At 38.2% G+C, this 23,507-nt stretch overlaps 1 protein-coding gene across 1 annotated transcript; it reads left to right on the plus strand.

Moving 5' to 3' along the window:
- Positions 1 to 373: 373 nt before the first annotated feature.
- On the plus strand, positions 374 to 20,887 carry LOC109464233 (coiled-coil domain-containing protein 33-like). The gene is made up of 22 exons (XM_019761172.1): positions 374 to 762; positions 1,389 to 1,594; positions 2,102 to 2,176; positions 4,085 to 4,596; positions 4,936 to 5,099; positions 5,756 to 5,889; positions 6,292 to 6,401; positions 7,034 to 7,135; positions 7,751 to 7,842; positions 8,409 to 8,529; positions 9,192 to 9,324; positions 9,676 to 9,809; positions 10,549 to 10,620; positions 11,866 to 12,054; positions 15,932 to 16,102; positions 16,882 to 17,077; positions 17,718 to 17,806; positions 18,134 to 18,265; positions 18,672 to 18,806; positions 19,606 to 19,719; positions 20,259 to 20,381; positions 20,745 to 20,887. The coding sequence occupies exons 2-22, from the start codon at positions 1,396 to 1,398 to the stop codon at positions 20,796 to 20,798; spliced, it is 3,051 nt and encodes a 1,016-aa protein (XP_019616731.1). The 5' UTR covers positions 374 to 762; positions 1,389 to 1,395; the 3' UTR covers positions 20,799 to 20,887.
- Positions 20,888 to 23,507: the final 2,620 nt, after the last annotated feature.

Consider the following 23,507-nt stretch of genomic DNA (forward strand, 5'->3'; position numbering starts at 1 on the left):
CATCCACAGAAGAGGCAGGGTGTATATGTATTATGTCAGCTTAAAATTCTTTCGTTGAGTAATACTTAGTACCTTGATAGAAACCTTACCTTGACAGAAACTACACTTTCGTATTTGAAATTTTATTGATGATAAGCATATTTCTTGGACAATAATGTTAAAACACTGGAGAGGTTTATTGGGAAAAATTATTTCTGAGCCAGTCCTCAAGGAAAGAATTCAGTCCTGGTGGGAATTATTATGGAGGAAAATGTACTGTATGCTGGTGCGAATCTGCACTTACGCAATCACTGGCTACCGTCTGCCTGTTTCCTGGTGCGAATCTGTAACCAGCCAATGACCCGCTAGTGAAGAGAGGTGTGTCCTCCCGAACAGGTCAGAGGTCACGTTAAGGTTGTGTACACGGTGCCATGGTTGTGCAGGTATGTTTGCGTGCGAGATCGCCTAGATTCTTGCGTCTTGATTCGCTTAGACCGTGATCTAAAGATTGTTCCGACCCGAGACAAAGGAGCGGGGCGGTTCTGGATCAAGTGGAGCCTGGATTGGAAGGCAGAACGGTCGCAGGAAAGAACTGAGTTGAGCGACACAGTTTTTTTTCGCGACTAGGATATCACAGACACTAACGGTGCCTTCCGGAGTTCTAGTTTTGTGGACAACGTAGTTTCATGTTTTAGTAGATCAGAACACGATCTGGGTAGTTTCAGGACCTGATTTTGTTCACCAGGAAGATGTGAAGAAGGAATACCGTCTTCGGCGTTCGAGGTAACTCAAAACAGTTGTTCATGAGTATAATCATGGAGGTTAGAACTCCATTGTATAATTTTAGACAGTATGGGTCCATTTACATGCTAATCTCTACTACTAGCTACTAACTTTGCTCAGGTAAAGAATGTTTACAATGCAGGAAGTGACCCATCATGTACTGTGATAGTAACGACCATCACTCAGTTCAGTTTTGTTCCTTAAGTTAATTGAGCTTTACAGTTGCATTTAGGAAGAAAATTTTGCATTGCCAAACTTTCCTTCCGTAACTCCATTGCTACCAATTTTACAATATTGTGTGTGCTTATTGCTATAGGCTGTTACACATTTCTAGCCTTGTGACAACAATTGCAGGTATAAACATAGAAAAAAATGATATATGTATCAGACTTCTATAACTCAGAAATATTCTTTATAAAGTTCGATCGAATGAGAAAAATTCTTTGTATACAACTTAAATAAAAGTGTCCACATAAGACTAGAAGACACATTTGTAATGTTAACTGCCATGCCAAGGCATAACTACAAGTACAACAGTCAAATTTTATAAGATGTTTGCTTTGGAAATAACAATTGTTTGGTAGCTGATATACATGTCGTTATTACTAATTTTTTTCTTTGCACAGATAGAAAATGGCTTCCAGCGTTCCATCCATCCAGGACAGAACTCTGAACTTTGATTTTGACATTCTGAACGCCCAATTTAACCACAATGGGCGCTACTTCCTGAAACTGTCGGTAAAGAACCCCATGTTTGGTGTGGACGGCATCTCTGTGAGACTGAACGATGCAGAACCAGGACAGGAAAAGGACGAGGCAGAGGAACAAACGGGTAGGTTGTTTAGTGACACTTAATGGTTTCATGTATTGCTGTAAATCAAAGACTTGCTTCAGGTAACTATATATAGCATCCATATTTAGCATCTTTTCCACTGAGGCCACTGTGTTTTCTGTTTCCCGACCGACCCTAGAAAAACTGCTGACCCTAGCCTTTTTAGGTGGACCCCTGCAAGGGACATAAAGTTTTTGACCCGATTGACCATTTATTTAAGCTCCATGATCTGACATCTGAGTGATGAAACATTGTACAATCGGTTTTCCAACATCGAAAATATAAGTGCCCTCATACAAGTTTTACTTTATTGCATACGCTGCATGACTAGAGATCGACAAAGTCTAATAAAAAAGGAAAGAAAAAAATCCCCACCAACTGGCCCTAATTTGTTCTGGACTTAAACAGGAAACACAATATTTTGTTCCTTAAGGCCTTATGTAGCATCTATTGCACTGATACATAAAATACAAATTGATGCATTTACATATGTTGTTTCTGTTGCAGATATTGTGGAGCAGACTGATATCGATGCCCTGTCCACCTTCCAGAACCACAAGTTCACCTTCCTCCTGCCCAGAGGTGATCATTTATTTTAATTACATTGATGTATAACTTTTAAGTGTTAGTCTGGGTACCATCCTGGTTATTTTACGTCTTCTTAGCACAGCAGTCGCTACCCATATTGATGTATAGCAACTATTAGAGAGCAGACATAAACCAACCAGGATGGTACCCAGGCTACATAAATGTAGCTATTAGGCAACAATGTAATTTATCAGTTCATGAATTAAGATCAATGCATCCGTAAATAATTTTATCAGGTTAGTAAATGATTGAATATTAAAGTTCTTTTATTCACATGCATTCGTTTTACATGAGCCAACTGAGGAACCTAGTAAAAGAAATGGTTGTGTATAAAAGAACTTTTTTTAAGATTAATACAGCTGTACATGAAAGATCAACATCGAAAAACAGTCCAAATGGAAAAGTAAACAACTGGCATCAGTAAGTGAATTTTAGTGACATTCAAGTTTTCTACCCTATACTGGAGGAACAAAATCTAGGGCTGGCAAAAAAACCTGCCAAGAACCAGGGAAATAGATTGATATGGCTTCAGGAACTGACCATGAAGGATTGCTATAGGGGGCAAATACTGTATTGTTTTCTTTCCATCATTGTTTTCCACCAACCTCTGAATGATCCTTCAAGTCATTTGATCCTCCCACTTAAGCTTGTACAACCACAAAGCACATATCATGAATTTGATCCAGACTCAACAGTGGAATGCAATTTTATTTTTGTGGGAGACTTACTAGATAAGACTTATGTTATGATAAATTGTTTCATATTTTTATACAGTAATGGGTAATAATGACAATGGCAAATTCAAGAATTCTCATGTTGCCCAATGGATTTGACATGCTGTATTTAATTATGTGGGTTGAAGTAGTCAATCAATTGCCAGTCAATGACATTGACTATCAATTACATCGTACTGAATTCTTTTGCACCCATTTCATTACTTTAGTGAAGCACACAACACAGATTCACAGAACAACATAGCCTTTGTGGTTGTTTTTGGTTTTTTAAACATCATTTTACATTGAGGAGTATAACATCCTCAACTGATTCATAGTTGGAACAAAGTGTTTCATTTTGTAGTGGTGACATTAAGTCTCTTCAGGACTGACCCACTGTTACAATGAGTCTTGTATCCTGGCAACTCACTCCATTGAGTATACACACTGCTAGGATATAGGGAAAGTGCATAGCTGTGTGACATAGCAACACTTTCATCACAGGGATATACTGGTCTTCAGTAAATCATTAATGTTTGTTGAACAAGTGTTTTCTGTAGATGGATCAGATCACTGCATGAATTTAAGTGTTATTAACTACTGTATTATGTATAATGCTACACCAACCCCTTTTTCAAAAACAAACATTTTAGATCAATTGATTAAGCTTGGGATCATGGATTATGTTGTAAATAGATCCAGGCACTTCAAAGCAAGGCCAATGAAAGCTTTACAAAATGTTAAAGTCAAAATGATGCTTTTCATATGGTCCAAATCAATGAAATCAACACACTGAAATGAAAATATCTAAATGTAAAAAGTTTCCTGCTATCTCCAACCTATACCTGATAGATTCTATTTCTGAATCATTGAATTCCCTTTGAAAGCTTGCCATATACAATTTGTACCTGAGTGTATACTACTAGTGCTAGTTAAGCTGTTTAAGAGGCCTAAACTAAATGTAGAATTATCAGGTCGTAGGATATATGCCAAATTAGAAACAGAGAGTAACTGTCCTCATGTGACTATACCAATATCATACAGTCTCTTCTTCAATATTAAGCTTATTTCATTCCTCAGAGACCAGTATACATAATAATGATAATCGTACATGTAACTAGTGGAAGGTCAGCACCATACATTGTATGATTGATAAAAAGATCATAGATTCCATTTTCCTTGCCCCTAGGTTTCTGTAAGAATGATGAACAACATGACGTCTTCCTACTCCTGGAAGCCTTCAGCCTCCCTGCAGACAGCAGTGCAGCTGGCCACAAGGTCGGGGAGGCGAAGTTTGCCATCTACCCCCGCACCAACGCCCCGCGGATCAACCTGAAGGCAAAACACCACGAGGACTTGTACAACTACAGTGGAATCATGACTCTACTGAGGACACTCAGTACGGAGTCTATATCCATGCACTGTGGTCGGATCAAGTATCACGTGTCCTTTCACGATAACAGAGATAAAGCGCCACAGCCTCCGCGACAACCGACACCACCAGTACGCCAACCACAGCCGAGAACGCCAACCCCTCCCCCTCAACCACGGAGAGTGAGAACACCAACCCCCTCCCCTCCACCACCGCGAGAGCCCACACCCCCTCCTCGTGAGCCGACGCCCCCTCGAAGAGAAGAGCCCCCCTCTCGACTAGATTTTCAGGTGGAGTCGCCGGTACCCACAGATGGCCCAGCTAGGAGGGTACTGTGTTTTCTTTGTGATATTCTTGCAGTTTTATTTCTGGCAAATACTTGCTTGTCACAATTGATGATTTGTTTGACACTGTTAAACATTTTGTTGCTGTTGAGGATTTTATGTCATGATAATTTGTCATGATGATTTTATGTCAAGATTTTATGTCATGGTTTTATGTCATGATTTTATGTCATGATTCTATGTCATGTTCTGATAAAGTTCTGTTCTGTCATGTCAAGAAAAAACATCATACATAGTTCAAATAGAAATTATTTGGCTTCATGTTATCCTAAGACCAATCTCCTTGCATTGCGAGTAAGCTGTTTCTGACTTTTTCCCTGACAGACCACAGACTCTGCTCTGGGTGACTGGCAGAAGCCAGGGATGTATGACTCTGGGTTTGCACACGTTGCTGTCCCGGGGAAGACTGAGCTGTACGTGATCCTGCACGGTGCCAGAAACCTGCCTGCTCTGGAGGACGGTCGTCAGCCCCTGCCTTTTGTTGCAGTGTAGGTTTACAGAAATTAGCATTTATCCACCTAAGGCCACATCAATTTTATTTGTTGGTTCTCAGATTTTTTTAGAAAAAATATGAAGCGACAGGAAAAAAACAGACTTACATGTACATGAGCCATGAAGTCAAGATACCAGGCTAGTTTGTAATGCAAACAATGAATTTCAAGCTTTTAATCAAACCAGTGCATTAATAGATGGAAAAACTGCAGCAACTTTGAAGAGAAGGGACTTCCTTCAACTGTTGGGGCCAACATATGAGCATTTTGAGTTGAAAATAGAGGCTGAAATGTTTTTTTGTTTGTTTATTTTTTTTGCAAATCAGAACAAAATGAAGTGGGTGAATCCGTGAACCAACAAATTAAATTGTTGTGGCCTAATGATGCAATATGAAATTTATACTTATGTTAGATATGCAGAAGTTTGCTAAGTATCATCACAGACAATTTATATACATTGTAGATATATTGTATAATTAAAATGTAATGATTGATAATATCATACATATCAGTATTATATTTGTTAATGTGTAATATACATGCATTTATTACAATGTTATTACAGTAACAGGGTTTTACATTTAGTTACTCTATCAGAATATGACTTCATTCTGCATTCGTTTAGCAGTGATATTATGCTTTTTTTTTTTCAGGAAAACTCGTAGTGATGAGCTTGCTAACCGCCCTGCCCAGGGTACAACACGCACACCGATGCAGGCCACACATCTGCCCTGGTGGGAGGAGGGAGTCAACGTGGTCATGCCGGAGTCAGGGGCTCAGGACGACGGTAGGGTCACTGCTTCATCTGATTCTTTTCCTCTTTTGCTTCTATTTCTAAAGAAATGTTTTAATAACAACTCCAGGGCTCGAAATACCTGTAACATGCAAATTTGAAGTTGTGCACCCAATTTTTTTTCTATTGCTTTTATTCTTTATGAATAAAACATTTACTATTTTTTGCTTACATTCTACTTATTTTATTTTACATGGTGCACCCCCCCCCCAAAAAAAAAAAAGTTTTGGGCACCTATTCCCAAAAATTTCGAGTCCTGCAAAATCTGTTTCTTTCCCTCTTTTGCCTCTGTTTCTAAAGAAATGACAGTCTTCTAATTATACAAAAACTTTCATTATTCTGCTGGATGCCCTTAAACTGACATAATATTGAGGTGTTTTTCTTATTTTTGTGCAGCCCTGATGCTGACAGTTGCAGACAGCCCGACCAAACAGGTGTTGGTTCAGTATGAGTTACCTGTTCACCACCTCAAGCCTTTCCACCAGTACCATCTGGAACTGGTCAAGGTTAGTATCAGCACAGTAGAGTAAAGATGTTAGAGTGTCTTTCATACAATGTATCTCTCACCTTTCTGCCTGTATTTATGTTTGCCAAAGGAAAACATAATAATTTTCACTGTTTCTTCTTCCTCTTCTTCAAACAAATAAGGTCAATGACCTGAACCAGATGTCTGTCACCATGGTAACTAATGTTGGCTTACATCATGTTGCAATTTTATAGCAGGAAGGATTTAAGCTCCTCTTTGACCATACATATGAATGTGTTTGAGTAAGAATTAACAGAGCAGAGCATATGCGAAGGTAAACATTTTGCATTTGCTTTTTAAATGTTTGATTTCTAGTTAATCTTACATTCAGTACTTAAAAAAATATCTTTAAAAGATCTAACAAAGTCTTAAACATGACTTTAAAAAATCTCAAAAATAAAAAAAAATTTTAAAAGTCTATGGCTGAAGAGCTATGAGACTGAGGGAAAGAGGGACGATAGAGAGAGAGAAACATGAACTTAAGTCCATTCCAAGCCACATTTCATTTAGCAAAATACTAAGTCTTGTACATGTATATTTTGATGGGTCCATCATGTATTGTCCTGTTGTAATGAAAATGACAATGAAATCATATGTCATGACCTCCTACAGCATAGCAAAGCCTCCAAGGATGGTGCACGGTTGTACGCCACAGTTATCCGTAAACACAGCGTGCTTCCCAGACATCCAACATTCATGTACTGTGGCCTGGAGGTAAGTACTTAAATCTTATAATCTTATGTCTGGGCATTTATTACATGTATTTATTACATGCATGTAGGATATGTTCTCCTTTGTTGTAGTACAGAACATGTCATCATGGTAGAAGGCTACTGTCCTTGGTGCTGAAGTACTGTAGTACCTCACTTCTTTTTATCTGGTTTGCCTTGGATAGATAACTTCCTATATTACGTATAGCTCAGTGAAAATTTAATACTAAAATATTTATTTCCCTTTTGAAATGTTGATATGTTATCATGTAAGATGTTTTACTCCTACTTTGATATAGTACAGAACTTGTTATAATGCACGGCTACTGTCCTTGGTGCTGAAGTACCTAATTTCTTTTCAAGTTGTTTAATGGCCTTTGATACATAATTTCTCTTGAAAAGCTCACTGAAAATTTACACTTTTCCTGTATAGTTAGATGTTGATGATGAACGGCTACTGTCCTTGGTGCTGAAATACCTAATTTCTTTTCAACTTTAGATTTTTGGCCTTGATGGCCTTGGATACATGGCGTCTTACGTATAGCTGACTGATAGTTGATTTTTTCTTTGTCATTTTGTAATGTTTTTATTAAACGTCCTGCCTGTTTCCTGCTGACAGGTATTCCTGCGAGCCATGGAGCGTCCTGTAGAAAACCCAGTCGGCCCTCTTGTGGCAGTTGCACGCATCGTTCCAGACTACCACAACTACAAGTAAGAGCTTCTTTTTCATGCTCTAGTGTAGACTTCAAGGTCAATCTCTGCCTTTTTATGCAATCCAAGTTTGCCGCCGTTTTATAGCACAGGATATAAATTTTCCTTATGCAATAGAGTTTTAAAATTCTTTAAAAATTTTTTTTGCAGTGATGCCCACACCAATTTAATTTGTTGTTTCACACCAACAATGCCCACACCAATTTAATTTGTTGGTTCTCGGATTCGCCTCTTAATTTTTTTTCAGATTCTGGTTCTGGATCAACTAAAAATGCTCATATTTTGCCCCCAAAGTCCTTTTCTTCCTAGTTCCTGCAGTTTTTCCATGTATCAATGCAGTGGTTTGATTAAAAGTTCATTGTTTAAACATTAACCCAGCTTTTTGTGTTGACTTCATGGCTCCTATCATAGCATTTGGAGCTATCATACGATGCCTAAACCTGTTTTTATTTTCGCCCTGTCACTTCATATTTTTATGAAACCATTAAATTGGTGTGGCCTAAGGGTAAAAAGTGACTTTTGTTTCTATGACATTGCCTAATATTTTATATTACTTGCTCCCACAGAGAGGATGTTCTGATGGCGTCACCTCGGTCTGCCAATGTGACCTTGATGACCGTGACCTTCCCCTCCCCTCACCCGTCTTCCTTCATCGTCCCTCAGCACCAGAAGGGTGGATATCCACAGGTACGTGTGGTCCCTGGACATTCCTGATGTACAATTTGTACAATCTTTTTATTTTGTTTTTATTAATATCAATGACATTGACTTTTCATCCTGTTTCAACTACTAGTCTTGTAGTTCATCCAGCATTGTTGGCTGTCAGTTGTAGTAGTAATAATATTATAATAAGTAGTAAGTACCAGTAGTAGTTATTGTAGTTAGTAGTTAAATGGTTTTATTCACAAGTTACAGTCACTACACTAAAGTCTTACAAGACACTTGGTAGCAGCCTTTATGTTGAATTGGGGTTGCTCACAATACCAACTATCAGTAGTAAGATCCAGCTCAAAAAGTACTAATAATAACATGTACTAATAATAACTAATAAATGAAAAATATTTGAGTTGAATTAGAAAAAGAATATGTCAGACCATAACAATATACATGATGTATTACTTCTAAAATAGCATTCTATGTCATACAGATTGGGAGGTGACAAATTAAAGGACAATTAAAATCTGACAATGTGACACAGTTGCAGTGAGGTATCTATCAGTATTGTGCATTTAGTGATTAATGATAAAGAAAGCAAGTCATGAATGGGAGAGCATCATTCTTGTACTACTCAGTTTTACAATGCTGTGAGTCCAGATTGAACAGTTCTCCTGTCCGTTGTTTGTTTCCAGGTGAGCCTGGCAGCCCGTCCTGATGAGCAGCCAGTCTGGAACCACTCCTACCTGTTCCACCACAGCAGAGATAATGCTACCATCTTCTCACCTACCTCTGCACTGGTCATTGAGTACTATCCAGCCTCTTCAGGTAAGGACTGGCAAAATGTAAGGAGGCCATACTCACACGTGCTGCTTACGTACGGGGTACGCGCATCACCCGTACTCGCACATACAGGTGGTGAATCCCTTGTGTGATGGTATATTTTTGCTGCCTTGTACCTACATCATGTAGAATCACAAGTTGTTAAACTCATCAAATATTCTGTAACCCATCGATAACACGTTGGTTGGATGTTATTCTGGCTGGTAAATGCTATACCATGTAGTAATGACTGCTTGGCTGCCTTGAGTGGCTTCATGCTAAAACACAGGGGCATAGAGAACCATGCAATCTTCATGCTCCATCCAAAGTTGATGAGTCTTCTGTTTTTCTACACAGTTGTGAGTGAGTCGAGTTGGCACATGCGCAGCCCTATAGGTTTCTCCTCCATACTGCTGGACCAGGATGTGTACCATGCTCTGACGTCAGAGCCAGGGAGGCTGGGTGTGCGGGTGGATGGTCTTCTCATACAGGTCAGTATAATATCATCAGCATCATTGGCCTGCTTCTGTTTCAGTTGGTAAACAATGGGTCTGTATATAAGGCTGCAGTTCATAAGGTTGCAGAATGAACATGTCATAAAAATGAAGGCTCCAAAAATGTATAATATTATATACTAGTTTAAATTGATCCTTGAGGTTTTGCCTATGCAGAACAGACGATAGTACACACAGCATGTGTACAAGTGATGATACCTGTTACAGATTAGTTTACAGATACAATGAGTAATCAGTCTTTTCCATTTACATGGCTTCAATCAAGAGTCATTAAATTTTGTCTTCACTCTTCTCATTCAGATTTTTAGTTTGCTTCTTCTTCACTTTGTATTTTACTATAGATTTGCAAAGACAGCTATTAAATGATCAATTTATGATTCATCAAAAGTTTTTCTTCTGAATCAACACCTCAGCTTCTTCCTTGTCACTCTTACTATTATATAGATCTCTTCTCATCTCTTCTCTTCTCATCTCTGGACATTCTTACAGAGGTAAGCCTTTACTGTCTCTCCTTGCATGAGTACTTTGAGTACCAAGTAAAGCTGGCTGTGCTAGAAAGTTCACTTGTAAAGTGAACATATGTTAAGGATCATACAATCATGTAATGTTTGAAAGGCTTAGTGCTCAATGTTGCTAATCTGAAAAAAAATACATACAATCTTAAAATGAGGTGTTTATTTACCTATTTTTCTATTTTTTTTTTCTATATCTATAGGGTACAAATCTGAGGACCCAACCAGGGAGCCTGCCCACAGTTGGTGCCATCCTGAGACTAATAACAACAGAGGTGAGTAGTAAAGATTAATAACCTAGAGACCAGACGTATGAATGACTTTACAACTCATCACCCATAGCAGCATTATTTACCTCCACCCTTGAGTTAATAGAATCTGTTGAAATTCCGGTGTTGTCCATAGGCACATAGTGTTGAGCTCTGACTATTGCCAGGGAACTAACAAATTTGAAAGAAAAGTCAACATGTGAAAACTAAGTAACTGTTGGAAAGGTAAGAAAGCTATTAAGTTATGATTCTTTCTCATATTGCTCAGAGGCGAGCTTTCTGTACAAGGTATACCTTTTTGTCTGATGAAAAGCTTGAAAATGTAGATTCTAGAATAATGTACTACATTACTAGCCATGTGATGTTGGTAACAAAAGCATTTAGAAGTCTTGGGATTAGGTGTAAAGTTCGCGACGCATGTCTTCAATTCATCAGTAGTTAACATGGCTAGAATGTGTCAATGTGCTAGTTTTCTTAGTTTTAATGCATTATATTTATCGATAGTTACTTCACATATTACAGAAGAAGAAATGTCACACCTGAATAAGACTAATTCGTTGGAACTTTACATTGTAAACTTGAATGGTTTTGTCAAATCCTCCATCTTCAAATCGTTTACTGTACATCAATCAGCTTTCTAACAGCTTATTAGTTCTGCAGTCATTCTGTACACGATTTATTACTGTTACTGTAGTATAATGCAATTTTAATTGATTTCTGTCACACTCACACACTTTTAAGTACAGATGTAGGTTAATTTATTGTCCTGCAATGATGAAACAAATATTGGCACTTTCTTGTTACCAGTACCTCAAATATAAGCGGAACAAAGTCTTTTTTGTTCAAATTCTGTCTATAGATGTTTGCCAGCCAACAGTACATAATATATGTTGCACATACATGTACATTTGTATATGTGCACCATGTCTGATACATTTTGCTTTGTGAAAGTTATGAGACAAAGATGATTTTGTACATGTCTAGTACATGTAGTTTGATATAATATTTTTGCTGCTTTTTGCTATCTACATGTACATCATGGAGGGTTAGAAGCGGTTAAACTCATCAAATCTGCTAGACTACTAGTAACCCATCAAACAACACGTTAGCTGGATGTTATTCTGGCTGGTAATGCTATACCATGTAGTAATGACTGCTTGGCTGCCTTGAGTGGCTTCATGCCAAAACACGGACTGAAGCATGGCGAACCATGCAGTCTTCACGCCCCACCAATACCTCATGTTACTGCAGCGCCCTGACGGACTCATCGCCGCGGCCAGTCCGGAACTCCTGCCGTCGCTGGACTCGCTGGTGGACGGCGGTTTCCGCAGACCCATCTCTCCCCAGTTTGTGCCGCCATCGCCGGCAGATGACATGTTTGACGGCCTGGACGACGTGGAAACTGGCCCGAGTTGGCGCCGCAAAAATAAACCCAGAAAGGTAAGTAAGGAAAGCATGCCTATATCCAGGATTTTGAATGGGGGGTATTTTACTTTTTGTGCTATAGCCGCAAGGCAAGTGCCGAAGGCGCGAGGTTCCTAGGGGGGTCAGGGGCCCCTAGTAACCTCGACTCAGGGGGCATGCTACCTCGGAAAATTTTGAAAAATGAACCTTCTGAAATGGCATTTTTTTTCTTTTTGTGCATTTTTGAGAGGATTTCAAAGAACAAATCAGAGATGAATTTTTATTCAATGACAAAGGAAGCAGTTTTTCTACAATTCCAGTCCATCTTTTAACGAAAAATCTTGGACTTTTAGATTAAAAAAGTGGACCAAAAAGTGGATCTTTGAGCCTTGTGGTGGGGTTTGTCAGAACCCCCCCAAACCCCCCTGGCTACGGGCATGGAAAGTTTCACATGGCCTAAGATTGGGTAAATACTCAGTCATCATAAGCTGACATACATTTTGCAGTCACAGGTTTGTCAAGTAACTTGAGTTTGCAATACACACACACATCAGTATATACTAGTCTGGTATCTTCATCTTTTGTTGCTTTCTGTAGTAATACTCATCTTCCACTTTAGTTTAGAACTGATAACATTGCAATGTAGACATTATTTTTGAAAAAAAGGCCTATTATGTTTTGTTATACATATATATTGCTATCAGCTTGTGCAATATTATCAGTGACTGCAGAACTTGATAGCAGTATAGGAAAACCAATTGGCATAAGTCTAGAAAAATCTGAAGTTTAGAACTGATGACATACAATGTAGACATTATTTTTGGAAAAAAAATGGGCCTACAAAATGGGCCTAATGTTTTTATTGTTATGCACACAATGTCATTTTTTGTACATATTGCTATCAGCTTGTGCAGTATTATCACTGTCCCCAAATTAACCACAGCACAAGCCTAGAAAGATTTGAAGAGATTATTGGTGCAAGTTTACTTTACAGTCAAGAAGCATGAAATTTTAATACTGTGATAATATACATTTATTTGAAACATTTAATATTTGATTAGTAACAAATCTTACTGACTTCCAATAACTGAAACACAGTGACTACATTATTGAGTTACAGAATAAGTGACTGATTTTATAGTCTCCCTCCTTCAGTTGGTCTGACATTGACCAATGTGTGTGACTTGTGTTAGGATCTGTAGATTAGCTTGAAGAGTTGTTTGTGTTCCACCCGAACAGCAAATTCCATTCTTTCATCTCCCTTTGTTTAAGTTATGCCAAAGGTGTGTGCAAGTGGAAATGCCTTAAGCTCTACCCAAAGCCTCAGAGTTCAAAGCAAGGCTTTTTATTCTGATGAAAAGTTAGAGCTGAGTAGACTCAAGTGCTTTTTCAATTATGGGGTCGAAGGTCTTGAGAATTCCGTCGTGAACATTCGCACCGTCTGACGGTTGCCTGGGAAACGCCAAGACGACAAAAGATGTGTTGACTTTACCTGTCGTCATGGTTTGGAGAAACAGGTGTGCTGGCACACCTGGAAACATCGCCTTGCGAATTAAAACCAGCATCCTTTTTTCAATGGAAAAGTGGCTGATCCATTGTTCTAGCCAGCCAGAATTTTTTTTCCAGTCATTTGGTCTTGTTTGATCTAACACCATTTTGACACGTAGGTATTTGGGCAATCCTAAGGGGTGTCTGTTGGTATGTTCCCTCAGAAAAAGTTTGAAATCTTGACCCCCTGAAATGCTATTTCCTGCATTCTAAGAGACATATTTTACTGGTAGGCTAAAAGCTTACTTTAATGACATCATGTCTTTCCACCTCTTTAAATGCTATTTTTTGTCTGTCAAAGATGACAGATTGAACAAAAATTCTGTCCATCATAAGTGGCAAAATTATGTACAAATGACAGAAAGACAGATGCTCAGGCTACAACACTGATCATATTTTTCTGTCAAAGTTATGAATAATTAATGACTTCAAAAGCTTTCTCTCAGTCTATTCTCCTGCCCCAGACAAACATGCACAGGCAAACCCACTACCAAAATAACACCACCCATCCTTGTCAAACACTTAGCCATACAGAGTTTGTGCTCTTGTACAACACTGATCATAATTTTTCTGTCAAAGTTATGAATAATTAATGATTCAAAAGCTTTCTCTCAGTCTATTCTCCTGCCCCAGCAGACAAACATGCACAGGCAGACCCACTACCAAAATAACACCACCCATCCTTGTCAAACAAGCCATACAGAGTTTGTGCTTTGATAACCATTTGTTGCCGGGTTACCCCGCGCGCCGTGTTTGCACTGCACGCCAGCTCTGGCGACCGCGACGGTGACGTGAACAGATGAATACCTGCGTCGGAACACAACACACCCGAGTTAAGAGCCCCAAGTAGCAATGTTTTCCTCTTGTAATCAGATAATTGATATTGATTAGTTTAGTTTGTAGCCGCAGTACCCAATGGCAACGGATTATTACCGGCCATATACCGCCTCCGTGAGTAATCTCGTTTCTTACTGGGGAAAGTTTTGGCGTGGAAAGTGGTGTACTTTGTTCTCATGTCAAGCGTGTAATTGGGGGGGCTAATGTGGCAATACTTAGATCCTTAATGTATCTTATTGTGAGGGTTATTAACGTGAGAGTATGATGTTTGGCCATGGGAAGAACTTAGACTAAAACTGTGCCCCAATGGCTGTAGACTACTACAGACCCTGGACTTCTTCTGTAAGTATGGTTTTAAAAAATGTGCAATAATCGTTGTAATATTTCATTCCTAAATTCCTAACTGAATCTAATACAGTGGTAAAATCATAGGTCCAGGTAATTATTATAATTATATAATAGCAAATGATATATAATGTAAAACAGACTAAATTGTTGATTTTAGAAGGAGGCATTTGTGATCGATGTTTAGCATATATTTCCATGGTATTAATTGCTGGCAGTAGTTTTGACTTAATGTCATCAAAATGATAAATGAGAGTGGTAGGCACAGACAACAATACATGTAGCTTAGATTAATTCGTGCTAGTTTGGAAAGTTCAGCTTTAATAATTAATCTTGTAATCATCAACTTATCAAAGGTCAGATGTATGCCGTGAAAGATTTGATGGATACCATGCACATATATAATATTGTTGATAGTATACTAATTCTAGAGGTGGTAATCATTATGTAGTTAGCATTTCTCAAAATTTGTACTTAGTCTAGAATATGTAATCAGCTCTCAATATCAGTTGCAGGCCTCATGCTATCTTTTTCTGCCATTTCCTGCACTTGCAGGCTTTAAGGCAGAGTTGATTCCTGATAATGGTGTTTGAGGAATAGTAGTACAGTCTATACTACACACTTTGTGACCTGACAGCCTTTTAGATTATTGTTACATCTTGACAACAGGTCAATTTTGTGAGGCTCTGAAATACATGCATATGTGGGCTGCAAAACAGTTTCTATCACACAAATCCTGGCATCAGGACAATCTTTCTTCCTTGTGTATTTTCTTTTTAATGGCTATAATGGGTTAAAAACAGTAAGTTCCACTCTTTTAGAAGGGTTTATCTCCAAGCAGATCCTAAGGTGGTGAGGCAGTATCCAATTCACCAAGCAGCCAGTCTATTTAAGTCCTAAGTACTGCTTGGTGAATTGGATAACATCATTTCACATGACCCATATGGCATATAAAAGCTCTCACTCTTTGTACCATCATGATGGTAATCATTATTACCATGAATTTTGTAAAATGTGCTTAGGACTTTAAAAAAAATGATGTAAATTTAATATTATTACCTCCTTCCTCATGACTTCAATGAAAAGCAGCCTGCAGGGCAATTTGAGCTTGTCAAGAATAAAGAATGGTTCAAACAAACAAACAAACAAACAAACAAACATGTTTTTCTTCCCTCCTCCGCAGCCGTTGAAGGATGGGGAGTGGCCAGGAATGGACGCGGTACAGGACGTTCTACCAGAGTACATCTCAGAGACGACACAACCCCCGCCACGCAGGCCCCCCAAGGACGGTCTGCGTCAGTCTTACCAGCCTGACGACCCCTACTCTCACTCACTACTGGAGCATCAGTCTAAGGTGGGACAGGAATCTGCTGAATAGGATTACTTTAAAGGATACATTTTGTAGGAAATATTCAAAGACTAATCAAACACTACTACTGGATAAATTATGGAGATTACTTCCAGACATTTTGAGTGACTCATCGGTCACCCATTTTAGCATCACTAAATGAACTGAATTTCTTGAGAAAATTTCTTGAATGTGTTTGAAAGGAACAGCAGACTTGACAGCAAAATGATGAGATTTGTATAGAAAGAAAGAAAGAAAGATTGAAATTAGGTTTTACAAGTCTGAGGTTGGAGTACTTGTATGAGATAATCGTAAAAATAATGAACTCATATGGATGTAACTTATAAAAATTACTTTAATTCTTACTTAACATTCCACAGTGTTTGGGGGACTCCCTTTGTAGGTAGTGGGATAATCCATACTCAGTCTGATAGTTTCAGTTTCAGATGTATTTATTAAGTGTTAGGGTAATAGCAGACTGATAATCTTCATAGGTGATAATCTATATAGTGTTCAAATAGGGAAATACATCAAAGAATGTTTAAATCTTAGACACTGCACGTATTCTGTACATAGTTTGCCACTTACATAAATGTACACTCTGTTTGTAGGATGACTTTCTTCATACATGTATTTAGTTTGATACCCAGGCTACTTAGTTGTTACGGTAGTAGACCATACAAAAGTCCCAGACCTGTACTTTTGTCGAGTCAATAGAGAACCATAATTGATTTTGCAACTTAAGAACAACAATCAGGGCTTCATTTCCACCATTCCCCCTACAGGAGCTGGATAACTACCGTGCAGCGCTGAAGCGGATGGGTGCAGACATCCTGAAGCTGCGTGAGGACATCGCTCGACTGGAGGCAGAGAACAGCCAGCTCAGGAGGAACCTGCACATGAACAGGGACGCTGCCGACGCACTGGTGGGGCCTGCCGGGCTACAGGCACTCAGCAGGGGGGATCTCGTGGATAAATATGGTGAGGAGCTGATGCTATGGTAAAACTAGAAAGGCCGACATTTGCTTTAAAGCAAATGTAGCGGATGGCTACACCACATTTTACGACTTGGCAGGGAAAGTAGGAGAAACACAAGGAAAACAATTCTTTACATTGATATAACTAATAGTATGAAGTGACAACAGTTGGATGTCTATCCCCTACATTATTGCTTAGGATTTTTAATTGCACACATAGTGGTGAAGCCATAAATTTAAATACTTGTAGATGTTTGAGTTTTGAAATGGAAGTAAGTCTACCTCCGTGATCATGACTTCTGATTCAGTGTTTAAGAGACCACAGATGCATTGTGTTTTCATTTTGTGAGTAAATTTACATTTTTGAATGGATCAAATCAACACTTCTGATTGGATTGGATCAATCAGCTGCTGGAGTCTTCTTCAGAAGTTGAACTTGTAAGAAATAATTATTTTGTAGCAATGATTTAAAAAAGTTAATGCATACAAGTCATGTAGATATTTGCTCTCACCCTGACTTCCTGACTTCGCTCTCACCCTGACTTCCTGACTTCAACGTTACATGCATAACTTGAGTTGAGTAATAACAATAGATGGCCCTTCTACATTGCATGGGAAAGTTTGATGATTTCCTCTGTCTGCAGCCCTGTTACAGCAGAAGGTGAGCCAACAGGCCTCCTCCATCAAGGGGCAGAAAGAACGGATACAACAACTGCAGAACGAACTTATCAAGGTACAGAACCCATTTTCATGGCATGACTTGTACATGTACATGTCAGATCATTCTGTTTTGCTTTGAAGTTTTCTTTAGTTTCCATTTACTATTACCTCTAATAGTACTGATCTTTGAACATTTTTTACCATGGGTAAATTAAATACCGTTAAATATCTGCCATGAATTTGTCCCGAACCTCCATGTAAATACACTTCCTGCATTTTTTCCTCTATTCCATCTCTTCTTTGTTTTACTTTCCTTGCATTATACTCAAATGCTCCCTCCTTTGTTATATTCCTGGCAACCTTAACACCTTGGATAATCTTGTTACTTGTTCTTGTCCAGAAAAATGACCGTGAGGCAGAGTTGTTAAAGCAGCAGAAAGCACAGAAGCCCCAGCAGCCTGTCGCACCTAAAGTACCTGAGAACGATGGCAAGAAGAAGAAGATGGAAGATACTATTAAAAGACAAGAGGAGGTATCAAGGACTTTTGTTTTTTTCTGATTTAAGACTCAGACTAAGTCTTTATGAAGCAAGTTTAAAGTATTCGAACACAAAAAAATGGACTTATTGCATCTTCATAATGTAACATCACAGAAGCAGTGGATTGCTCATCCCTAGGACTGGGGTTGTTCCGTCAAAAATTTGCAGAAGTCCAACTTTTTGTGTTGGAAATTACAGTTTAAACTTGCTTTGCATATAATGACTTCTACCAACACAGAGTATGATGAACCTTCAAGATAACTGTTTGTTTGTTAAATTTGTTTGTTGTTAAATTTAGATTGAGAATTATATGAAGAAAATGCTGGTATATGATTGCATTAAAGTTTTCCCAACTATTGAATCTGACATAGCCTCATGTTTGTTTAAACTTTCTTTCCAGGTTATAGAGAAGATGGAAAAGCTTCTGAATAAACAGTTAGAGAAGGGAACTCTGCCAGCAGACAGGAGTCTGGAGGCACATTCTGCACTGGCTGCAGAGAACGCACGACTCAGGGACGAACTCAACAGGGCTAAGGTACAACATGGAGCCCAAAAACACTTGTGATGGCTACTTGAATGAATTCAATAAATTGTAGGAAGTTAATAAGTTAAGTTAATAATTTAATAATTATTGTTATAAGTTGTCATGCACCAAAAATAAAAAAAATCTGAAGATTTTCTGCAAAATCTGAAGATTGTTTCAATTCAAAGAACCTGAAGATTTTTTCAAAAATCTGAAGATCTTTCCAAAGAATCTGAAGATTTTTCCAGAGAATCTGAAGATTTTTCCAAAGAATCTGAAGATTTTTCCAACGAATCTGAAGATTTTTCCAACAAATCTGAAGATATTTCCAAAGAATCTGAAGATGTTCTAAAAAAATCTGAAGATTTTTCCAAACAATCTGAAGATGTTCTCAAAGAATCTGAAGATTTTTCCAAAGAATCTGAAGATTTTTCCAAAGAGTCTGAAGATTTTTCCAAAGAATTTGAAGATGTTTTCACATAATTTAAACATTGTTCTGAGATTGGTTTGAAACATTGTAATCTTGAAATGTTGGAACCTTTAATATTGATTATCGTAGAAATTAATCAGAAAGGTTTTATTGCTGTGTGAGGTTTGACTTAAGACAAATTGTATGATATCCCTTCCAATAAAGAACAAAAAGCGATCTATCAAGATTGCACATGTCACACACACACAAACATATTTATATAAAAGCCTTGTATTTTTCTGTGTAAGCAACTGTTTCTTAAGGCATTTTCCTCCATGCAGGCAGGAAGCAACATTAGTATATAGAGGGTTGTCATAAGTCCATTTTGACCCATGTTCCCAGGAGCCTCCCCAGCCTCACTACCCTCCTGGTGTGAAGATGGATGATGAGGAGAGGCTGGACCTGATGGCAAAACTGGAGAAGGCAGAGGGGAGAATCATTTCACTGGAGAACCAGGTAGGGGAGCATACATTGTACATCAATCTAAGGGGGGCTGCAAAGGGGGGTCCCCGACAACGCTCTACGCTTAATTCGGAAACCTCTCGATTACGCTTTACGATAAATTGCAATAAAGTGACTACAACGCTTTACGTGAAATTAAAACGGCGAATACGCTCTACACAAAATGCGTCAACTACGATCTACGTTGAATTCGAACGTTCCGTCTACGCTCTACGTAGAATTAAAACGTCCGATTACGCTCTACGGAAAAGGGCTTGCGGGCCCCCATCTAGGGGAAGATCATATCACTGGAAAACCAAATTCTTCCTGCTCAGATTTTGGTCAGCTAAAATTCTATACCAATTCAAATATTGCTTAGTCAGCAGTGTTGTTTTGAGTTTTTAGGATCTCAGAATAGTGAGAAAGCAAGATGTATCATGATACTTACATGTATCACCATGCAGGAACTGACAAATGTTACTGCATGCAAACATAAATGTTTGCTTCTGTACTTATGCACAATTCTGACAGTCATTATTATTAACTGTCCGCAGTTGACAGAAAATGCCCGCATGTGGGGTCGGGAGAAGCAGGAGCTTCTGATCCGGATGAACGAGCGGGAGAACGGTTTCGCGCGGTCGTCACAGATGGTTCTTCATGACTTCCCCATGTCCATGGTGAGATAGGTTTAAGATATTCTCCATCAAGCTTGTTTTTATCCTGCATCAAAGGCATTCTCAATACTATTATCATTAGCCAAGTTTAATGCCAAACCTATTTGAATTCTAGGTTTTTATCCTCTCTGCTATATGTGGAGAGGATAAAAACATGGGTAACCTACCATCAGGTTGTCATATTTTTGTTCAACTTACCAAGTGGGAAATCCTATTAAATCTATTGTAACAAGAAGGTGATTAGGTGACCAAACTTAAGTTTACATCCATGAAAATTTCTTGAAATATTTGTTGAAATATGGATGGTTCATATTTCTGCAAACCAGATGTTCTATATGATGAAAGGCTTTTCTTATTTTCTTGCAGGGAGCAACAGTTAATGGCAGACTGGGATCACCAAAGTTGGATCCAATTAAATAAATTGACAGACATTCACATGACTGCAGCTTCTCTAAAAAGTTGAATACCCTGTAAAATTATTTTACATACAGTGACTGTCTTTGTATGAATGAAAAGTATATGTCTATAAAATGTGTATGTCCCTGTATTTAGATAGTATATGCAAAATTAATGTTCCCAAGCTACAACTAGCAATTATGCAACTCATCAGTGATGTTAATATAAAATGTAAAATGTTATAATAGATATGATTTATGGCAGGGATGAAACAAAGATATTATGAAAAGTTGTGTACAGAATTCTGCCGTTAGAGCATGTGTTGCAAAGTAACATATCATTCCAATGTATATTATTTTTGAATAGATAATATTAGTTCTCCTGAAGCAAATATACATAATGTTGTACAGATACATGTATGTTACAAAGAATCTAAAAACTTTTAGAAATTGTGAGCTTTTTTGACAAACCTTTGGTAAGGTGATGCAGGTTTTTGTTTCATTTATGCTTTCCTGTTGTTTTAGTTTAGAGAAATACATTGTATAAATTTGGTATGTATATGATGTTATAGTACAATAAGAGTACTATATTTCTCAGTTTGAACTGCAATAAATAAAAACAGGACCACAGTTTGTTGTGATTGGCTTTTCTGGATAGGGCAGTGCAGATAGTACCGTCAAAGTATGCTCAAATAGTACGTAACCATGATCTTATAAAAGGTGGAAATAAACAAGAAACTAGACTAAAAAGACTAAAAGCCCTGAGTGGACGGTTTAGTCACCCAACATCTGCTTGGAGATTAGACAGCCCCAAGGTCAAACATGGCGGGAATATAACATCATGGTGTTAGCCAGAAGGAAGTCATTCTAGCTCCGGATCCTGGTTTTAATAGAGCCGCAAAGAGAGTCCACGCAATCCATGATTGAACTGGATATCAGGCTGTGATGAAGTTATACAAGTTTATATACAGCTTACAAGTTATCAAGGTGAAGTGCATGGATTAAGAGTGATCTCTAGCAGTTCGGTGAAGTACTGCACCATAAATGTTAGCTATTAAGCTACGAGGCGTTTTTGATCCATGGGGATTTGTACACCAAGTCCCTCATAATGTCAGATTGGCTAAGTAGTAGTGACATGTTTCCCTTAATTGGCAATGATGACAATGGACAGTTTTTAAAGAAAAGAACTTGACCGAGGAAATGTGTCAGAAATATAAAAGCTGGATTTCATTCTGTCTAGAAAAAGTAAGAGGTTGGCTTGATAGCTAAAATTCTTCCCAACAAAAACATTGCACTTGGTACTGTCCATCATTTTGCTAAATTGTCCACTAGGTTAATAGGAAATGCCCTTCATTGTTCCGGATACTCTGTGTTTTAAACTGCCATGTCACTGTTAGCCTTACCTGGGCCACTCGGCATGAATGAGATGCAGGTAAGGCATTTTAGGCTTAGTAATAGTATGTTTTCCTTTTTCTTGACACAGGTTGTAAGACATACACATGACTTTGTATAATAATCTAATTACCAGTATGAGTGTGAAACTATAGAAGTTAATGTTGACATGGAAATTAAACTTAATAAAATTTAATGCTTTCTGTTGGGTGTTTTAGAGCAGCCTACCTGTATCTGGATTTCTCTGAAGATTTCGTTCTTTTTTTTTCCTTTTTTAGGTTGACTGTACAATCTGCTGGCTGAAATGGGACCCAGTCTTGATCAGGTCAGAGTTCTGCTCATTATATATCTAAAATCTCTGTAATTCACTTTCAAATTGTCTTCATAGTTGCAATATTTTACAGTCTGAGGAAAATGGGCATGACTATGCATATACATTGCAGTTGGCAACCAGGATTATTCATTTAACAGAAAGGTACATTTACCACATGTTGCCCATTTGACATAACAGTACCAGATATATCTGTATATTCCTATAGGATGGAGGACCTGTTTGCCGTCCTGCGTGACCGGTTCCTGAGTTTTAAGACGCCGCCGCTAGCCCGGCACAGACTCCTGCAGCTGATTGAGCTGCGGTCGGGCGGCTGGGAGATGGAGCCTGGGATACTAGACTACTACAGCAGGTCTGGCAAGGAGCTGAGAGGATGATCATGAGGGGAGGTAGGCAAATCTGTTCCAAGATTTCTACCCAAATAAGATGATAGTTTTATTATTGTTGGAAAATGTTTTATTTCAGAAATAGAAATGGACACTTTCAAACACAGCAAAACAAAATTGTAGCAAAAAAATGTTCTCAGTCTTACGTTATACACAATGTTTCTCACTTAAAACTTGCCTGGGTTTTATTTTTCGTAGTGGATTAGGAAAAGGAGTGCAGTATTTTCATAGTGTTTCCAGTCTATTAGTTTACAATACTGGTATATTATAATTTTATAAAATAAACCACAAAGTAGGTAAATCCCCCAAATCTTTTGATATCTTGCTGGTTAATCCAGTCTGCTACAATATCCATCTTGGTTATCCGTTGCTATGTCCAGACTACTACACAACTTCAACATTAAACACTGGTCACTTTAAATTTGGAAAAGACACCAACAATTGGAAAATCAAGCAGTGTAAACTGTAAACCCTTATGTGTGGTATCAATCTAAAGCTCTCATCATCAGGCACTCTTCATGTGAAAATCAATGATCAGTGATGTTTATAACTCCAGTTATGATTGATTGAAAATGCTTGTGGCCTACCAGGCTGAGATCTTGGCCTACTAGTCTGAACTATGTGG

The sequence above is a fragment of the Branchiostoma belcheri genome, unplaced genomic scaffold, assembly GCF_001625305.1.
Source record: "Branchiostoma belcheri isolate BF01 breed outbred unplaced genomic scaffold, Haploidv18h27 scaffold135, whole genome shotgun sequence".
NCBI classification, from domain to species: domain Eukaryota; kingdom Metazoa; phylum Chordata; class Leptocardii; order Amphioxiformes; family Branchiostomatidae; genus Branchiostoma; species Branchiostoma belcheri.